General features: G+C 42.5%; 1 protein-coding gene across 1 annotated transcript in view; it reads right to left on the reverse strand.

The window, feature by feature from the left end:
* Positions 1–21,249, reverse strand: part of LOC110508198 (xenotropic and polytropic retrovirus receptor 1 homolog) — a 43,186-nt gene that overhangs the window by 3,736 nt on the left and 18,201 nt on the right. Inside the window, exons 3-13 of the mRNA XM_036966011.1 lie at positions 14,457–14,558; positions 13,839–14,059; positions 8,247–8,396; positions 7,974–8,139; positions 7,511–7,698; positions 6,953–7,132; positions 6,341–6,503; positions 5,358–5,558; positions 4,779–4,945; positions 2,350–2,489; positions 796–1,017 (exon numbers count right to left, since the gene is read on the reverse strand). Of these exons, the coding sequence (XP_036821906.1) occupies positions 796–1,017; positions 2,350–2,489; positions 4,779–4,945; positions 5,358–5,558; positions 6,341–6,503; positions 6,953–7,132; positions 7,511–7,698; positions 7,974–8,139; positions 8,247–8,396; positions 13,839–14,059; positions 14,457–14,558 (1,900 nt within the window). The remainder of the gene's footprint in view (positions 1–795; positions 1,018–2,349; positions 2,490–4,778; positions 4,946–5,357; positions 5,559–6,340; positions 6,504–6,952; positions 7,133–7,510; positions 7,699–7,973; positions 8,140–8,246; positions 8,397–13,838; positions 14,060–14,456; positions 14,559–21,249) is intronic.

A 21,249-nucleotide genomic window follows, 5' to 3' on the forward strand; every position in this document is an offset into this window, starting at 1 on the left:
TATAAGGTGTGTACGTTATTACCGTACTGGGAAGCAAGGCGAGGCCGTCTTAGGGACATGCTGTAGCTTTGTGTGGGTGTGTATGCATGCCAATGTGTGTATGTAGTTCTTCTATAACCGTACTGGGAAGCAAGGCGAGGCCGTCTTAGAGACATGCTGTAGCTTTGTGTGGGTGTGTATGCATGCCAATGTGTGTATGTAGCTCTTCTATAACCGTACTGGGAAGCAAGGCGAGGCCGTCTTAGAGATATGCTGTAGCTTTGTGTGGGTGTGTATGCATGCCAATGTGTGTATGTAGCTCTTCTATAACCGTACTGGGAAGCAAGGCGAGGCCGTCTTAGAGACATGCTGTAGCTTTGTGTGGGTGTGTATGCATGCCAATGTGTGTATGTAGCTCTTCTATAACCGTACTGGGAAGCAAGGCGAGGCCGTCTTAGAGACATGCTGTAGCTTTGTGTGGGTGTGTATGCATGCCAATGTGTGTATGTAGCTCTTCTATAACCGTACTGGGAAGCAAGGCGAGGCAGTCTTAGAGACATGCTGTAGCTTTGTGTGGGTGTGTATGCATGCCAATGTGTGTATGTAGCTCTTCTATAACCGTACTGGGAAGCAAGGCAAGGCCGTCTTAGGGACATGCTGTAGCTTTGTGTGGGTGTGTATGCATGCCAATGTGTGTATGTAGCTCTTCTATAACCGTACTGGGAAGCAAGGCGAGGCCGTCTTAGGGACATGCTGTAGCTTTGTGTGGGTGTGTATGCATGCCAATGTGTGTATGTAGCTCTTCTATAACCGTACTGGGAAGCAAGGCGAGGCCGTCTTAGGGACATGCTGTAGGAGCGTTTCCAGTTCTTCTTGCCCAGGCGGTTCCGGACTCCGTCCTCCTGGTCCATCATCTGCTCCAGCAGCGTCTGGTCGTCAGCGTTCAGTGGAGCCACTGAGATGTCCCTCACGGCTCGGAACTCGCCACAGTTATTCAGGTGCTCGTTCTCCAGACGGAAGAAGTTCCAGACAAAACGCCTGCAGTGGAGAGGGGGAGGAAGAGAATAGCAAGTGAAATATTGTTGAGGTGTTTCAATGTTTGTATGGGAAGAGAGAATTATGTATGAAATGTCCTTGAGGTATTTAGTGGCTAAATGTTTGCCTTTTAAAATCTTCAGGAAAGAGCTCTACCTAGAGGTCAACACAATAGTAGTCAGCCCTGAAATGTCCATTTACAGGAAATAAGATATTGGCATAGAAAAAGGGTGTTTGAGAGACAGCTGGTAGGGAGAAATAAAGTGAAAGGAAGAGAGAATGAAAATAAAATATACAACACAAGAGACAGAGAGAGAACGACAAAGCGAGAGAGAACGACAGAGAGAAGAATGCTATTTGGCCCTAAACAGAGAGTACACAGTAGCAGAACACCTGACCACTGTGACTGACCCAAGATTAAGGAAAGCTTTGACAATGTACAGACTCAGTGAGCATGGCCTTGCTATTGAGAGGCCGCCATAGGCAGACCTGGCGCTCAAGAGAAGACGGGCTATGTGCACACTGCCCACAAAATAAGGTGGAAACAGATGCACTTCCTAACCAAATGTTTGACTATATTAGACACACATATTTCCCTCAGATTACACAGACCCACAAAGAATTCCAAAACAAATCCAATTTTGATAAACTCCCATATATATATATTGGGTGAAATACCACACGAAAAGGACACCGAGTGAAGAACAAACGTCATTGTAAATACAACCCATATTTATGTTTATTTACTTTCCCTTTTTACTTTAACTATTTGCACATCATTATAACACTGTACATAGCCATAATGACATTTTACAATGTCTGCTGTTTATTTCACTTGCTTTGGCAATGTAAACATATATTTCCCATGCCAATAATGCCCTTTGAATTTAATTGAGTGGGGGAGGGGGAGGTAGAGCGAGGTAGAGAGAGGTAGAGCGAGGTAGAGAGATGTAGAGCGAGGTAGAGAGAGGTAGAGCGAGGTAGAGCGAGGTAGAGAGATGTAGAGCGAGGTAGAGCGAGGTAGAGCGAGGTAGAGCGAGGTAGAGCGAGGTAGAGCGAGGTAGAGAGATGTAGAGAGATGTAGAGAGATGTAGAGCGAGGTAGAGAGATATGAAGAGATGTAGAGCGAGGTAGAGAGATGTAGAGCGAGGTAGAGAGATGTAGAGCGAGGTAGAGCGAGGTAGAGCGAGGTAGAGCGAGGTAGAGCGAGGTAGAGCGAGGTAGAGCGAGGTAGAGAGATGTAGAGAGATGTAGAGCGAGGTAGAGAGATGTAGAGCGAGGTAGAGAGATGTAGAGCGAGGTAGAGAGATATAGAGAGATGTAGTCTGTTCTCACCTGAAGACCTCCAGAGGGGCTAGGATGGTGGCCAGGATGTCTGCAGCGGAGGGTATCCCACTGACTGTGCTCAGGAAGAGGGGTATCGTCCAGGCAAAACGTAGCAACACATCCTCCAGTATGGCACAGTAGTAGTAGGCCTGAACACACACATCAAATAATCACCTACAAACCTTCTGAAATAATAGGCCTGAGCACACACACATCAAATAATCACATACAAACCTTCTGAAATAATAGACCTGAGCACACACACATCAAATAATCACATACAAACCTTCTGAAATAATAGACCTGAGCACACACACATCAAATAATCACATACAAACCTTCTGAAATAATAGACCTGAGCACACACACATCAAATAATCACATACAAACCTTCTGAAATAATAGACCTGAGCACACACACATCAAATAATCACATACAAACCTTCTGAAATAATAGACCTGAGCACACACACACATCAAATAATCACATACAAACCTTCTGAAATAATAGACCTGAACACACACACACACACATCAAATAATCACATACAAACCTTCTGAAATAATAGACCTGAGCACACACACATCAAATAAACACATACAAACCTTCTGAAATAATAGACCTGAGCACACACACATCAAATAATCACATACAAACCTTCTGAAATAATAGACCTGAGCACACACACATCACATACAAACCTTCTGAAATAATAGACCTGAGCACACACACATCACATAATCACATACAAACCTTCTGAAATAATAGACCTGAGCACACACACACATCAAATAATCACATACAAACCTTCTGAAATAATAGACCTGAGCACACACACATCAAATAATCACATACAAACCTTCTGAAATAATAGACCTGAGCACACACACACATCACATACAAACCTTCTGAAATAATAGACCTGAGCACACACACACATCACATACAAACCTTCTGAAATAATAGACCTGAGCACACACACACACATCACATACAAACCTTCTGAAATAATAGACCTGAGCACACACACACACACATCACATACAAACCTTCTGAAATAATAGACCTGAGCACACACACATCAAATAATCACATACAAACCTTCTGAAATAATAGACCTGAAAATATTTTTATGGTGATTTACTACATTATCAGACACTTCTCTGTTCCTCTTTGAGGCAGAGGCTTTCCCCAACAATACACACACACACTTTCAAAAGTTTGGGGTCACGTAGAAATGTCCTTGTTTTTGAAATACATTTTTTGTCCATTAAAATGACATAACATTTATCAGAAATAGTGTAGACATTGTTAATGTTGTAAATTACTATTGTAGCTGGAAACGGTTGACTTTTTAGGGAATATCTACAGAGGCCATTATCAGCAACCATCACTCCTGTGTTCTACACTATATTTCTTATCCATTTGATGTTATTAAAATGGGGGAAAAAATAGCTTTTCTTTCAAAAACAAGGACATTTCTAAGTGACCCCAAACTTTTGAACGGTAGTGTATATATATTGAACAAAAATATAAATGCATGTAAAGTGTTGGTCCCATGTTTCATGAGCTGAAACAAAAGATCCCAGACATTTTCCATTTGCACAAAAAACATATTTCTATCAATTTATTTGAAAAAGAATTTGGCAGAATGTCCAACCGGCCTCACAACCACAGACCACTTGTACAGCGGTGTGCTGATGTCAACATTGTGAACAGCATAGCCCATGGTGCGGTGGGGTTATGATATGGGCAGGAAAAAGCTACGGACAACGAACACAATTGCATTTTATTGGTGTCAATTTGAATGCACAGAGATATTGTGACGAGATCCTGAGGCCCATTGTCGTGCCATTCATCTGCTGCCATCACCTCATGTTTCAGAATGATCACGCACAGCCCCATGTCCCAAGGATCTGTACACAATTCCTGGAAGCTGAAAATGTTCCAGTTCTTCCATGACCTGCATACTCACCACATGTCACCCATTGAGCATGTTTGGGATGCTCTGGATTGACGTGTGTGATAGCATGTTCCAGTTCACGACAATATCCAGCAACTTCGCACAGCCATTGAAGAAGAGTGGAACAATATTCCCCAGACCACAAATCAACAGCCTGATCAACTCTATGCGAAGGAGATGGGTTGTGCTACATGAGTCAAATGGTGGTCAAACCAGATACTGACTGGTTTTCTGATCCACACCCCTACTTTGTTTTTTTATGTATCTGTGACCAACAGATGCATATCTGTATTCCCAGTCATGTGAAATCCATAGATTGGGGCCTAATTCAATTATTTCCTCATATATGAACTGTAACCCAGTAAAATATTTGAAATTGTTGCATGTTGCATTTATATTTTTGTTCATAGATGATTAAATCAATATTCAACATTTTGGTTGGTATAGCTTTTTTCCCCAAAGGTGCATACTAACTTTCTGGGGGTAGACGATCTCCTCTCTGAGTAAGGTGTTATCGCCTGCGTTTCGGTCAAACAGGCCCCAGTCCATCTTCAGGTCCCACACCAGGGTGTAACAGGAGCTGACTATGGAACAGCCAATCAGCAGGTAGAAGAAGATCTTAGCTTCGTTGTGACTCGCAGCTAGGAGAGAGGCAGTTTGACACCAAAATATTAAAAACACAAACACATTGACACGGTCAAATGAATAAGTGTGTAAACATAGTTTCATCCTCATTAAACACCAATGGTATTCACTAAGTTGATGGCTTATATTTAGGATAATGTTTTTCAGCTTTGTCATTACATTTTTCTCAAAAGTTTATAATCTTATTCAATTATTTGATATATTTGACATGTGATAAGGTCACACAGAGGGCCAAAGATGATTAAATACACCAGTGATAATCTGAGGTACCCAAAAGAGCCTTCAAAGAAACCAAAATTCTGGTACTTTACTGGTAAACTTCTAAAGTTTCCAGTAATATACCCACCCTTTGTAACTGTACTAATGTCTGAGGAGTACACTAGTACAATACAGTATCACGACACTCACAATTCTCTTTGTGAGTGCTGTACAGGGCAGCGAAGGTGACCACGAAGAAAGTGGTAGAGTATTTCCCGGCGTTGACCAGGTGAGGGAAAGCCCGTTTGGAGTCACGGTAACGGCGCAGGCACTGCACGAAGCGGAACCACGCCGGTAGACACTGGATCACGGCCCGCACACCGTACGAGTAGGAGTGACACACGCCTCCACCTATCAGAATACACATGGATTAGAAATTAACAGATCAAATCATGAGCACGTTATACGAGTAGGAGTGACACATGCCTCCACCTATCAGAATACACATGGATTAGAAATTAAACAGATCAAATCATGAGCACGTTATATGAGTAGGAGTGACACATGCCTCCACCTATCAGAATGATTATCAATCAACCAATAAAATCCACCAAATATGTTCCATTGAAATTCCCCTCTGTTGGATGGATTAGACATTTTCTTTATAGGAATGCAATTCAATATACACAAATGACTTGAGTTTAAAAGTTGACTCCAACACTTCTCACCTGCAATCAATAACATAAAGGTGATAAAACATGTGTTGGAACAGGGTTAGGTGGTGGTGTGTATGTTTGTTTGGACTGGATAATGTTTGTTGTGTTTGCATTGTGTGTGTGGACTAGGCTATGTTTGTTTGGACGAACGTCTTGAGGGTATGTTTAGTGTGGGCTAGATCAGGCTGTAGGCTTGTTTTGGCTGAGCTTTGTGTGTTTGGATAAGGCTGTGTTGAGTTGTGTTGTGTTTAGTTGTGTGTGAGAAAGAGATATATACAGACAGAGAGAGGAGAGAGGGACAAAGGAGAGGAAAGAAAAATAAAAGTAACCATCAGAAATAAGAAAAGTCCAAATTGAAGGTCTGAAACTAACAAGCTTATTTTCAAATGGAGCTTGGAGTGTGTATTTGTGTCTCAGTGCTTGTATGTTGGCATGTGTGTGTGTGTATCCATGTGTACTCGTATATCCATTGCTTACTGTCCTGCAGTAGCCCGTCCTGTTGCTTCCAGTCGAGCTCGAAGCTGTAGAAACAGATGAGGTACTCCAGGTCCATCAGAACCACCCCTAGAGAGTTGAGCTGGTCAGCCAGCCAGAAGTCTGCAAACTCTACCCTGTGGAACGGGGCTGTCACCACACGGAACTGGAGGAGAGGGAGGGGGGGGCAGAGAGAGAGAGAAGAAGGAAACAGAGAGAGAGAGAGAGAGAGAGGGAAACCGAGAGAGAAACCGAGAGAGAGAGAGAAACCGAGAAAGAGAGAAACCGAGAAAGAGAGAGAGAAAGAGAGACAGAAACCGAGAGAGAGAGAGAGAGAGAGAGAGAGAGAGAAACCGAGAGAGAGAGAGAAACCGAGAGAGAGAGAGAGAAACCGAGAGAGAGAGAAACCGAGAGAGAGAGAGAAACCGAGAGAGAGAGAAACCGAGAAAGAGAGAGAGGTAGAGAGAGAGAGGCAGAGAGAAAGACAGGGGAAAAGAGATAACTATATATTACTGTTCAGGATACACCACTTGTCAACATCAAATGTCAATATTTTTCCCCCATCATGATGCCAAGCACATTGAGACATGTTCAGCAGCTTTCTGAGCGTCTCACCAGCAGTTTGAGGAGCCAGAAGCGTGACTTGTAGTAGAGGGTCTTGAAGGGGTTGATGAGGAAGAGTAAGAAGAAGCCATAGAGGACCAGCGGGTTGGCCTGCATGGGCACCAGAATGGATTTGGAGAACAGACAGGAAAGGATGCTCACACACCACAGCACCCCCAGGAAACCAGCAATCTATGTGGAGGAGAGAAGAGAGGTTAGCCGGTGTTGGAATTTGATTGCATTTTCAATCTATTACCGTGTCATTCCATTCTACTGCTTATTGCTTTGGCAACAATTGATGGCTAATTTCACATCAATAAAGCTAGTTCAAATTTGAGACAAAGAAAGAGAGAGAGATAGGGGTAGAGAGATGCGGGAGAGAGAGCGAGAGGTAAGGGGAGAGAGAAAGATAATTCAAGCAAATTACTTGATACTAACGTGAAAAGATAGATTCAGTAACATGACAGTAAATGTGAACACAAACAACCACATAGGTACAACTAATATCCAGAGCTGTATGATTAAAACACAATCAGTATCCAACCACTGTATAGAGCCCCAAACTCCTACCTCAAAGAGGTGCTGGTGGGAGAGGTTGTTGCGTGGGTTGAGCTCGAAGATAAGCACGTGGTTAACCCCTGCCTGGCGCCAGCCGTACGTGTTAATGCCCAACAGGAAGAGGAACTCGATCAGCAGGAAGCCGCCGCGGTAGATCCTCACCAGTGGCCACACGTTGGCATTCTCTATCACAACCGCAGCTAGCAGGCAGGACGGTTAATAACAAATTCATAACATATTAATAACACAATAATGGCAACTTTGTCGATAACTGAGCTATCAAACCCTAAACTAGAGGACTAGGGCCTGTATGAAATAATGAGAATTGGGAAATGTGAAAAATCGACATAGAAAATCTCACTATCAAGCCAATCTTTTCACATTGCAAAGCGCTTCACACCACCATGGTTTAAAGAGCTTCAGTAAGACAGAGGGTAGGAGGAGAATAGGGGAAAGGCAGGGAAGACAGGTATACCTGTGATGACGACGGTGACCATGAGGACTAGGAAGACTCCACAGTACAACCCAACCCTAAAGGTGGTCCATGCCGGAGCAGGCTGTGCAGCACCTAGTGGTGGCACTCTTAGCCTCTTCATGGCTCGCTGTCTGTCTCCGCCCTCCAACTCTTGTGTTACCAGGGCCTGCGAGGAGAGAGATTGTGTCACAGCTAAAAGACAAAAACTGAAATGATTATAGTACATTGCTACGAGCATTGATAAGAGGGGAAAACAAAATGGCTGTCCAGTACCTCAGTCTCAGAGATGAGCTGGGTGATCTTCTTGCAGGTGTAGAAGGGGGCAACCTCCACATGGGCCACGCGCCAGTCGGCCCCCCGCGACGTCTCCAGGATCTTATCATGCTTCTTCAGGATTTTACGGAAACCTGTGAAGTTCAGATTCTGGGGAGACGAGAGGAGAAACAGTTGAATGGTTATAAGTAGGAGTCTCTTAGATTCTTTTTTCGGATCCCTCAGATATATTTTTTGTTCGTACTGATATGAAAAAAACCTGTTGCAATTGATCAGGTGACACAAACAACAAGGTTAGGCTTAGCGGTTGGGTGTCTAGGGTTGGTGTTTAGGAGCTGGTAACTAACGCTGGTAGTTCTGCAGCAGGATGAAGTAGTAACCAAGAACAGTGTATAGGGAGGGGGTGATATCTAAGGGTAGTATCCAGGGTTGGAAATTAACACCAGCCAAATGCAGGTAGATATTTAGGATTATAATTTTTTTTATATCCGAAACCCATATGTGGAAGTTGGACAAATTGACAAGGCAGGCTACTAAAAGTTACATCGTTTTGTTCACATGCTAGGTTGTTTTTCAACGTTAGAGTTTGCTGCAACTTTCTGCTGCTAGGAAGACATCACAGTCTGATATTTTTTTCATCACAGACAAGCAAGTGTGAAAGTTACCATGGTTACGGCCCTTAAAGGAGGCAGCTGAACATTTGTCTCACCTAATGATTGTGCTCGATTAATAATGAATCACTCCCAAAAAACATTTATCCATTAACTTTGTCATTAATCTCGTAGATTTACTTGTGTGCTTCTACACTGAAAAAAAATATAAACTCAACATGTAAAGTGTTGGTCCCATGTTTCATGAGCTGAAAGAAAAATATCCCAGATATGTTCCATAAGCACAAAAAGCTGATTTCTCTCAAATTTTGTGCACAAATGTGTTTATATCCCTGTTAGTGAGCATTTCTCCTTTGCCAAGATAATCCATCCACCTGACAAGTGTGGCACATCAAGAAGCTGGTTAAACAGCACGGTCATTACTAGGGTTGCACATTTTGGGGAATATTCAGAGGTGGAAACTTTCCGTGGGAATTAACGGGAATATGGGAAATAACGGGAATATATGGGAATTAATGGAAATATGCTAATTAATATTAACACCATTTAAATGTAGATGTTTTTTGCATTGGATATATTTACCATATCATATGGAGACAAACATACATACCTTATCATAAGTAGACATATTTGCAAATAATTAAATCCTTCCAATAGAAATTTTAAAAACAATTTAGTTAGGAATTGAACTTAAATTAAATGAGGTGACTCTTCACATGGGATGATTTCACTGAACAACAAAAGAAAGGGAATATTGAATGATCCCCAATGATCCATCACATCTCCTCACATCTCACATCACATCTGTAAAATGATAACCTAAGCTTTAGTTTCTAGACTGTTTTCCTCTCAGGCTTCCATGTCTTCTCCCTGGACCTCCTCAATGTCCACCTTTCATTTTGTTTTATTTCACCTTTATTTAACCAGGTTAAACCATTTCTTCCTCTCTCTTTCTCTCTCTCTCTCTTCAATCCACCCCCCACCCTTGCATGAGGGTCATATTATTTATTTAACCAGTTAGGCCAGTTGAGAACAAGTTCTCATTTACAACTGCAACCTGGCCAAGATAAAGCTAAGCAGTGCGCCACAAACACAGAGTTACACATGGAATAAACAAACGAACAGTCAATAACACAATAGAAACAAATCTGTATACAGTATGTGCAAATTAAGTAAGGAGGTAAGGCAATAAATAGGCCAATAGTGGCGAAGTAATTACAATTTAGCAATTAACACTGGAGTGATATATGTGCAGATGAGGATGTGCAATTAGAAATACTGGTGTGCAAAAGAGCAGAAAAACAAAAACAAATATGGGGATGAGGTAGGTAGTTGGATGCGCTATTTACAGATGGGCTTTGTACAGCTGCAACGATCGGTAAGCTGCTCTGACAGCTGACGCTTAAAATGATTGAGGGAGGTACAAGTCTCCAACTTCAGCGATTTTTGCATGTCATTACAGTCATTGGCAGCAGAGAACTGGAAGGAAAGGTGGCCAAAGAAGTGTTGACTTTGGGGATGAACAGTGAAATATACCTGCTGGAGCGTGTGCTACGGGTGTGGCTATGGTGACCAGTGAGCTGAGATAATGCAGGGCTTTACCTAGCAAAGACTTACAGATGACCTGGAGCCAGTGGAATTGGCGACGAATATGTAGCGAGGACCAGCCAACGAGAGCATACAGGTCGCAGTGGTGCGTAGTATATGGGACTTTGTGACAAAACGGATGGCACTGTGATAGACTGCATCCAATTTGCTGAGTAGAGCGTTGGGGGTTATTTTGTAAATGACATCACCGAAGTCAAGGATCGGTAGGATAGTCAGTTTTACGAGGGTATGTTTGGCAACATGAGTGTAGGAGGCTTTGTTGCGAAATAGGAAGCAGATTCTAGATTTAACTTTGGATTGGAGATGCTTAATTTGAGTCTGGAAGGAGAGTTAACCAGACACCTAGGTATTTTTAGTTGTCCACATATTCTAAGTCAGAACCGTCCACAGTAGTGATGCTAGTCGGGCGGGCGGGTGCGGGCAGCGATCGGTTGAAGAGCATGCATTTCGATTTACTAGCATTTAAGAGCAGTTGGAGGCCACGGAAGGAGTGTTGTATGGTGTTGATGCTCGTTTGGAGGTTTGTTAACAGTGTCCAAAGATGGGCCAGATGTATACAGAATGGTGTCTTGAACATCAGACTCTGAAGCCTCATCTTCACTCTCACTTTCCAACCTTGTTGAGAATGGCTCGTTGTCAGGCTCAAAAAGCCTCAAATTTGCCCCGATGGCCACTAATTTTTGAACCCTTGTATTGGTCAGCCTGTTGCGTGCTTTGGTGTGTGTGTTCCCAAACAAGGACCAGTTGTGCTCTGAGGCGGCTGATGTTGGTGGGATCTGGAGGATAATGAAGGCAACAGGGGAAAGAGCCTCAGATCCACAAAGTCCCTTCCACCAGGTGGCTGATGAGATATGTTGGCACGGCTGCCATATTGCATCTCCATCCCAAAGTCCTTGCTTGGAAGTGTATTTCGCCAGACTGCCAAGAACCTTGCCCTCATCCAGGCCAAGGTGGCGAGACACTGTAGTGATGACACCATAGATCTTGTTGCACCAGACAGGATGCTCTTGCCAGCATACTTGGGGTCCAACTTGTACGCTGCGGTGTGTATGGGCTTCAGGCAGAAGTCTTCATGCTTTTTTATGTATTTCAGAACTGCAGTTTCCTCTGCTTGGAGCAACAGTGAAGTGGGCAGGGTAGTATGGATTTCTTCTCTTATATCTGTAAACAGAGTCTGTACATCAGACAGGATGGCATTGTCTCCCTCAATCCGTGCAATGGCTACTGCTACAGGTTTCAGGAGTTTCAGGCTGCTTACCACTCTTTCCCAAAATACATCATCCAGGAGGATCCTCATGGGGCTGTCCATATCGGCAGACTGTGATATGGCCATTTCTTGGAGAGACTCCTTCCCCTCCAGGAGACTGTCAAACATGATAACAACACCACCCCAACGGGTGTTGGTGGGCAGCTTCAATGTGGTGCTCTTATTCTTCTCACTTTGCTTGGTGAGGTAGATTGCTGCTTTAACTTGATGATCCTTCACATACCTAATCATTTCCTTGGCTTTCTTGTTGAGTGTAACCATTGTTTTCAGTGCCATGATGTCCTTGAGGAGCAGATTCAATGCATGAGCAGCACAGTCAATGGGTGGGATGTGAGGGTAGGACTCCTCCACTTTAGACCAAGCAGCCTTCATGTTCGCAGCATGGTCTGTTACCCGTGCAAATCCCTTCTGTGGTCCAAGGTCATTGATGACTGCCTTCAGCTCATCTGCAATGTAGAGACCGGTGTGTCTGTTGTCCCTTGTGTCTGTGCTCTTGTAGAATACTGGTTGAGATGTAGTTAATTATTCCTTGCCCAGGAACATTCGACCACTCATCAGAGATGATTGCAATACAGTCTGCTTTCTCTATGATTTGCTTGACCTTCACTTGAAGGTGAGTATGCTGGTCAAAGAACATTCAGAAATATCTTCCAATACACATTGCCTGTGAGAAGAGGTGAGTGAACCAGTTGCATACACAGCTCGAGCAAGACATTCATCAGCATTTATCTGACTACGTTCCTCCATTGAGCCAAAATAACTTCTGATTCCAGGAGGACCATGAGCTGTTGCTATCAATAAGGTGTCCAATTCATAATTTCACCTCAAATAGAAGTAGAGGGACTTTTGTCAGAGGTTGCTTGTTGTGAGCGCTGAGGGAACTTGATGCACTTGGCCAGATGATTCTGCGTCATTGTTGCATTCTTCACATATGATTTGGCACAGTATTAGCAAATGTACACAGCTTTTCCTTTTCATTAGCTGCAGTGAAATGTCTCTACACACCAGACAGTGCCCATGCATTTTCCAGTGAAGATTAAGGAAAAAAATTAGAGAAAAAACCCAAAATACAATTCCATGTACAGATAAATAGTTAAGCAGTTAGATCAAACAACTCCTGTGTAAGATACATGTTTTAAAATGAAACATGTATTGAAACAGGTGAATGAACACTCCTCAGTTAGCAGGTTCAAGGAAGCTAAAACCCACATGGTAGCAAAAACGAACTAGCAGAAATTGTTAACAAGTTAGAAATGATTTAAATACACCTTGCTGTAGGCTACTATTTACTAGTTAACAAAAAATAATGTTTGTCATATAAAATATATCCACCCCACCCAGTACTGTAATTAAAACTTACCGGAAAGCATGTAGTCCTTGGCTCAGACAGTGTAATAGTGTGGGCTCAATAGCATCTCAATAGTGTGCAAGGTCTTGAGAATCAGCTGTACATGCGATAGAAGAGTGCACTGCACAGGTGATGTAAGAATGCACTGTGCATGCAGAGGGTTGCAATTCCATTGAATTGGGGATAATTTAAACAACATATGTCACTAGAATTGCCTTATGTGTATATGTGGCAGGGCAGGCACTTTGTTGATGTTCAGTTGTAGAACTGTTTATCTGTTTTTAATATTGGATTTTAAAATATTTATTTTAAACATAATTGGTTAAAAGACGCATGTCACAAAAATGAAATTAAGCAATATACCCCATTACTTCTTACTAATAATAGTTTAGAAACATTAGGAAGGATGACCATCAATTTTGTTGTAGTAACAACAAGAAAAAAACAATTGCCTGGTAAAAAAATCTACCTGCCACCAAAAAGTTCATTTCCCACCCTGGTGATGTCTAATAACTTGGTAATTCTGCAGCAGGATGAGGCTGAGGTAGTATCTAGTGATAGTGTCTAGGGCACAGGAGGTTGGTGGCACCTTATTTGGGGAGGACAGGCTCATAGTAAAGGCTGGAATGGAATAAATGGAATCGAACTCATCATTTGATACCCTTCCAGTCACTTCATTCCAGTCACTATTATGAGCCTTCCTCCCCTCAGCAGCCTCCTGTGGTCTAGGGGTAGTGTGTAGGGTTTAGGGTACTAACCTGGTAGTTCTGCAGCAGGATGAGGCTGAGGTAGAACTCGGAGAAGGCCAGCTGCAGGTCCTTGATGTTGCGGTGTTTGCAGCGCTCCTGCTGGGACAGGTGGAACACGGCCTTGCGGCGGCGACGGAGGCCTTGCATGCTGCTTTCCCGCTGGGCATCCAGCGACGACTGCAGCTCATTTTGGAGAGTGGCGAAACGACGCTGGGCCTCGGCTAGCTTTTCTGGTGAGGGGGAGAAAATAAGGGGAGAGAAGAGCCAGAGAGAGGAGGAAGGGTCATGGGAAGGAGAGAGATGGAGATTGAGTAAGAGAGAGGCAGTCTGATTCGGTTTCTGTTGCCTAACTGTTGGTTTCTGGCAGGGAGATTCACTCCCTAAGGGTTTAAATGTTTGTCTTCTGAACAGATGGGCCTTTAGTGGCCTAGGCCAGTAGTGGACAGTGGAGGAGCGTGTAACTTTTTGCTAATCACGCAATGTGAATGTGCTGTAGTTTTTTTGTACAATCATAGAAACGGCTAGCTAACTAGAGAGACACACGGTGGTTTGGTTATATGAGGTGCAGGACGACATAAATGAACAACATAAATGACAACACATTGTTGTACACAATTGTACAGTTACCTGAGTAGAATGTGTTGATTTTGGCCAGCTCCTTCTCGCACGCCTGAAAGAACTTCTCCTCAAACTTGGCATAGTATCTCTTGACTGTGTCCTCGTCTGTGACTGGAAAGAACGAGGTGTTATTCATCTGATCTCTTACAGAAAAGCTGACGAATTTTCAAGGGGTTTGCAAATGTCTTTGAGAGCTTGCTATTTTTGCCACTTGTGATATCCCATTCATTTCACATTTGATGTATTTCAACACAAGCACCCCTGGTTCAACCATCTAGTCAACTAAATCAGCAAGCCCTTGTTTAGTGGGAATCCATCAAACATGTTTAAAACGACTGGATCCCTAAGACTGTGTTGAGAGAGGCCGTCTTAAAAGATGCGGTTAGTTATTTTGGAGACTCCGCTTTGAGCAAGGCTTCTGTACATACATGACACAGTTATTACTTAACCTCTCTTGGCTTATTCAGCACATTCAAGTGGCACAACATTGTGAAGAAAATCTATAATGAACAATGTGTCCAGCCCAGCACCAAAACACTGGATTCAACTAATCAGTCTTGTGGATTAGTTGAATTGGGTGTTTAAAAAGAGTGACGCATGTGAGACCAAACCCTGCACACATTGCAGTTCTCTAGGAACGCCTAAAATAATTGAGAAAGTGCATTATGTGCCTTGATACACTGCTACCTCACTCCTGTAATACCACAAAGGGCCACCAGGAGGAGCCACGGCAGAGGGCAGGAGCCCGCAGGTTGGTTCCCGGTAATTCCCAATGTAACAGAAGTGGGTTAACTTACTGTAGGGCTATGGGTAGTCCAGACAGGCACCTCTGACTCAGTGTCTGACGACTATCCGTGAGTCAGAACAGCCAGACTCTGTAGTCAGGAAAAAACTGGGTGGGTGTCTGGGATAATTCAAGGAGTCACTTTCACTTACCCCTTACAAGCTCATGTTTTATCTGGAGCATTTGAGTAAGGATAAAACAAAAGGACTGGATTTGTGGAGAATGCTGACCCATGTATGGTGCATTCGGAAAGTATTCAGACCCCTTGACTTTTTCCACATTTTGTTACGTTACAGCTTTATTCTAAAATTGATTAAATCGTTTTTTTTACCTAATCAATCTACACACAATACCCCATAATGACAAAGTAAAAACCGACTTTTAGACAATTTGCCAATGTATTAAAACTTTTCTTTTTTTTTTTTTTTAAATATCACATTTACATAAGTATACACCTTTGCCAGTGATTACAGCCTCAAGTCTTCTTGGGTATGACACTACAAGCTTGCCACACCTGTATTTGGGGAGTTTCTCCCATTCTTCTCTGCCGATCCTCTCAAGCTCTGTTAGGTTGGATGGGGAGTGTCGCTGCACAGCTATTTTCAGATCTCTCCAGAGATGTTCGATCGGGTTCAAGTCCAGTCTCTGGCTGGGCCACTCAAGGACATTCAGAGAATAGTACAGAAGCCACTCCTGCGTTATCTTGGCTGTGTGCCTAGGGTCATTGTCATGTTGGAAGGTGAACCTTTGCCCCAATCTGAGGTACTGAGAGCTCTGTAGCAAGTTTTCATCAAGGATATCTTTGTACTTTGCTCCGTTCATCTTTGCCTCGATCCTGACTAGTCTCCCAGTCCCTGCGATTAAAAAACATCTCCACAGCATGATGTTGCCACCACCGTGCTTCACTGTAGAGATGGTGCCAGGTTTCTTCCAGATGTGACGCTTGGCATTCAGACCAAAGAGTTCAATCTTGGTTTCATCAGACCATAGAATCTTGTTTCTCATGGTCAGAGTCCTTTAGGTGTCCTTTGGCAAACTCCAAGCGGGCTGGTCATGTGCCTTTTACTGGGGAGTGGCTTCTGTCTGGCCACTCTACCATAAAGGCCTGATTGGTGGAGTGCTGCAGAGATGGGAAAACTTTCCAGAAGGACAACCATCTCCACAGAGGAACTCTGTCAGAGTGACTATCGGGTTCTTGGTCACCTCCCTGACCAAGGCCCTTCTCCCCTGATTGCTCAGTTTGGCCGAGCGCCCAGCTCTAGGAAGAGTCTTGGTTCCAAACTTCTTCCATTTAAGAATGATGGAGGCTGTGTTCTTGGGGACCTTCAATGCTGCAGAAATGTTTTAGTATCCTTCCCTAGATCTGTGACTCGACACAATCCTGTCTCTGAGCTCTACGGACAATTCCTTCGACCTTATTGTTTGGTTTTTATATAGATAGGTGTGTGCCTTTCCAAATCATGTCCAATCAATTGAAGTTACCACAGGTGGACTCCAATCAAGTTATAGAAACATTTCAAAGATGATCATTGGAAACAAGATGCACCTGAGCTCAATTTCAAGTCCCATAGCAAAGGGTCTGAATACTTATGTAAATAAGGTCTATTTTTAATTTTTTTGACATTTGCTAAAAAGAGCCTGGACTTGAACCCGATCGAACATCTCTGGAGAGACCTGAAAATAGCTGTGCAGCGATGCATGTGTGCCAAGCTTGTAGCGTCATACCCAAGAAGACTTGAGGTTGTAATCACTGCCAAAGTGCTTCAACAAAGTACTGAGTGAAAGGTCTGAATACTTATGTAAATGTGATATTTCAGTTCAATTTTTTTATAAATGTGCCTAAATTTCTACAAACCTGTTTTTGCTTTGTCATTATGGGCTATTGTGTAGATTGTTTTCTTTACCAATGAATTTAATCCATTTTGGAATAAGGCTTTAACTTAACAAAATGTGGGAAAGGTCAAGGAGTCTGAATACTTCGGAATACTCGGAATGCACTGTATTAAAGGAATATTTCATTCATTAGTCCACTGTTGATACGGTCACACATTTTTGTTGCATGTCAGCAAATAACATTTTCAAGATATAGGACTTTCAAAAAGCAAATTGTAACTTGCCATATCATGAAAGTGTTCTTCTGATAACTCCAGATGTATTCCGGTATCAGTTTCTAAACTACTGCACGTAATCCCATGTAGGACCAAAGATGCTGAACTGAACTTGAAATGTGATAGGCTGGGAGAGGCTGGGAGGATCTGGACATACTGGCCTCTTTATACAGGTCTATGACTGGGACCAAATCCCCAGAATCTCATAATAGGCAAGAGGACAAGGATTCATCATCCTAATAGCCCTGCATCAGATGAGAAACTCTAGATTCATAACAAAAACTGCCCATCCTGCTTTCTGCAGAATGAGCCAATCATGAATACATTACACATGCGAGGACTCATGTGTTCAGACATTTGCAGCAAAAGTTAATCACTGGTCTGCAAAGTTTTGGGACCAGAAATGCTATCTGGAGTCACGCGGTGAGCGAGTGAGAAAGCGAGGCCATCGTTAGAGCCTGAAACCACTGGAGGAGGAAGAGAGAATGGGTAGAATGATGGATGGGTGCAGATGAATATTAATAGCCAAAAAATACCACTCAGAACGCTCCTTCTGGAACGGTACGCCTGAACAGGATGTTAAGTCTGTGTTAGTGCCGTTGGTAAGTCTCCAAATATCCCTTTACTGGCCTTTCAGACTGTTTTGCACCGTGTCTTTCCCTCAGTGAAAAGGTCAGAGAAATGTAATAGGTCTGAATGTAAACATTTTCACAGACTCCATAAAGGACTTTGACAAAGTGTTTTTCCCTGACTGTTCCCCAAGCTTTGGTGAAGTCTTTAGTCCATTGGGCTTGATTGAAATCCGAAGAGAGACAAAACAAGTTCAAAGTAGGGAGAAATGATACTTCACATTGATGGATAATGCCATGATTTTATCATTTTTATTCACATAAATGTATGTGTTATGACTCCAGTTTCAATGTACAGTGACACATGCTGACCAAATGTGAGTGGGGACTTTCCAAAAGAGTTGTTGTGAGTCTGTAGATTAAATACAGCTCATTTTATTAAAATAGATGCTATTTTATAGCAGACAGAGTGATCCTGACACAGGCTGAATCATGGACAAAATTATTACTGTTTTCCTCAAAATGTTCCTTTAGCAACTGGACAAGGGGGCAGATGATATTGTCACAATACCAACAATCTTAATAGGCTATAGGCCGTCCCTGCTATACCCACTCAATAAAACACTTATCCGGTGTGATGTTGTTTATCAAGTTGAACTCCGGATTTGATCAAGGTTGTCAACTGCCCCAGGGAATGGCAACAGCACTAGTAATGCATCCCAGCTGTTAGTGTAGTACTGGTTTGACTGAGTCAACCCCTATATAAAACTAAAACTGGTTTAGGTAACTCTATATAGCTGTATAGAACTGGGTCACTGGGGCCGACTGGGCCCTGAGGAGAGCTGACTATATTAGAGAGATACCCTGTAACCAATCTATGCACAGCTGGATGACACACTGACAAATCACAGAGGGGAAACATTGATCTATTTTTTGATGTTTCGGTTTCCAGAAAGATTCGCCTCATGACAATTTCAGTATTTCAACATTTGCCTATCAGGCTAGAGTTGAAGAAAGCAATTCTGCGCCATTTCTATGCACACAGAATGGTTTATAAAAACATTAAAACAGTTTCGACAGAGTGGGCAGACTATGATGATGGTGCCAGTGAAGTCAGACTTGTGAGAATGCTGGTAAGGTAAGTGACATCATGGCGTCCGTGTGAAAATGAACGGGTGAAACCGACCTCACAGCTCCGCAAACATCAGCCGTTTCGGAGGACCATCATTAACTTTTCAATTACATTCAATTTGGCCTAAAATGGCCCTGTGATTATCATCAGTCTGCCATGGCAAATAACAGGTATGGACCAACCATTGAGGAAGTCGACTAAACCATTATAAGGTTTCTGCAACTACCTCCCCCGAAAAAGCAACGTTTGAAATATTTTCTATCCTCTTGTGGCTTTGAGTCAGTGACTCTTATCGCGCACGCACACACGCAGAGCTACGTTATGGCACAAAAACAGAGATAATCAACACACCCCTACACATACATATTTATAAACCACAGCCATTCAATTCAGTAATTAACCACACATGGGTAGGCCACATCCTCGCTCCCGTTCTCGCTGACTCTGAGAGACACACACATACACACAGAGACCACACCAATCAATAGAAAAAGTGCATGACTTCAGATATGAAGTTATTGTTTAAGCCACAGAGATCCTATTAAATTACTAGAGGGGTTATGTCATAAACCCTCAAAAATCACAGAATGGGGTGAAAATGGCAGACTTATTGGTATTGAATTAGGAGGTCGACCAATTAAATCGGAATGGCCGATTAATTTGGGCCGATTTCAAGTTTTTGGACACCGATGGCCAATTACATTGACTACCTGTTATGCGAGTGCAGCAAGGAGCCAAGTTAAGGTGCTAGCTAGCATTAAACGTATCTTATAAAAAACAATCAATCTTAACATAATCAATAGTTAAACTAGTAATATCATCAACCATGTGTAGTTATCTAGCTTGTCCTGCGTTGCATGTAATCGATGCGGTGCCTGTGAAATGTATCATTGAATCACAGCCTACTTTGCCAAACGGGTGATTTAACAAGCGCATTCGTGAAAAAAAGCACCGTCGTTACACCAATGTGTACCAAACCATAAAGACAGCCAACTTCGCCAAACAGGGGATGATTTAACAAAAGCTCATTTGTGACAAAAGCACAATCGTTGCACAAATGTACCTAACCATAAACATCAATGACTTTCTTAAAATCAATACACAGAAGTATTTATTTTTAAACCTGCATATTTAGATAAAAGAAATACAGGTTAGCAGGCAATATTAAACTAGGGAAATTGTGTCACTTCTCTTGCATTCATTGCACGCAGAGTCAGGGTACATGCAACAGTTTGGGCCGCCTGGCTCGCTTCAAACTAATTTGCCAGAATTTTACGTAATTATGACATAACATTGAAGGTTGTGCAATGTAACAGGAATATTTTGACTTATGGATGCCAACCTTTAGATTAAATACGGATCGGTTCCGTATTTCACTTAAAGAATAAACATTTTGAATCTCCAATATTCCCAGGTAAGAAGTTTTAGGTTGTAGTTATTATAGGACTATTTCTCTCTATACCATTTGTATTTCATATACCTTTGACTACTGGATGTTCTTATAGGCACTATAGTATTGCCAGTGTAACAGTACAGCTTCCGTCCCTCTCCTCACCCCAACCTGAGCTCGAACCAGGGATACATCGACAACAGCCACCCACGAAGCATCATTACCCATCTCTCCACAAAAGCCGCGGCCCTTGCAGAGCATGGGGAACAACTACTTCAAGGTCTCCGAGCGAGTGACGTCACCGATTGAAACGCTATTAGCGAGCACCCTGCTAACTAGCTAGCCATTTTACAATCGGTTACACCAGCCTAATCTCAGGAGTTGATAGGCTTGAAGTCATAAACAGCTCAATGCTTGAAGCACAGCGAAGAGCTGTTGGCAAATGCACGAAAGTGCTGTTTGAATGAATGCTTACGAGCCTGCTGCTGCCTACCACCGCTTAGTCAGACTGCTCTATCAAATCATAGACTTAATTATAACATAATAACACAAATAAATACGAGCCTTATGTTAAAAGGAACCATATGTTATGTTAAAAGGAACCACCAGCTTTCATACGTTCTCATGTTCTGAGCAAGGAACTTAAACGTTAGCTTTTTTACATGGCACATATTGCACTTTTACTTTCTTCTCCAAAACTTTGTTTTTGCATTATTTAAACCAAATTGAACATGTTTCATTATTTATTTGAGGCTAAATTGATTTTATTGATGTATTATATTAAGTTAAAATAAAAGTGTTCATTCAGTATTGTTGTAA

Source organism: Oncorhynchus mykiss, chromosome 28 (assembly GCF_013265735.2).
Source record: "Oncorhynchus mykiss isolate Arlee chromosome 28, USDA_OmykA_1.1, whole genome shotgun sequence".
In the NCBI taxonomy this organism is placed as follows: Eukaryota; Metazoa; Chordata; class Actinopteri; order Salmoniformes; family Salmonidae; genus Oncorhynchus; species Oncorhynchus mykiss.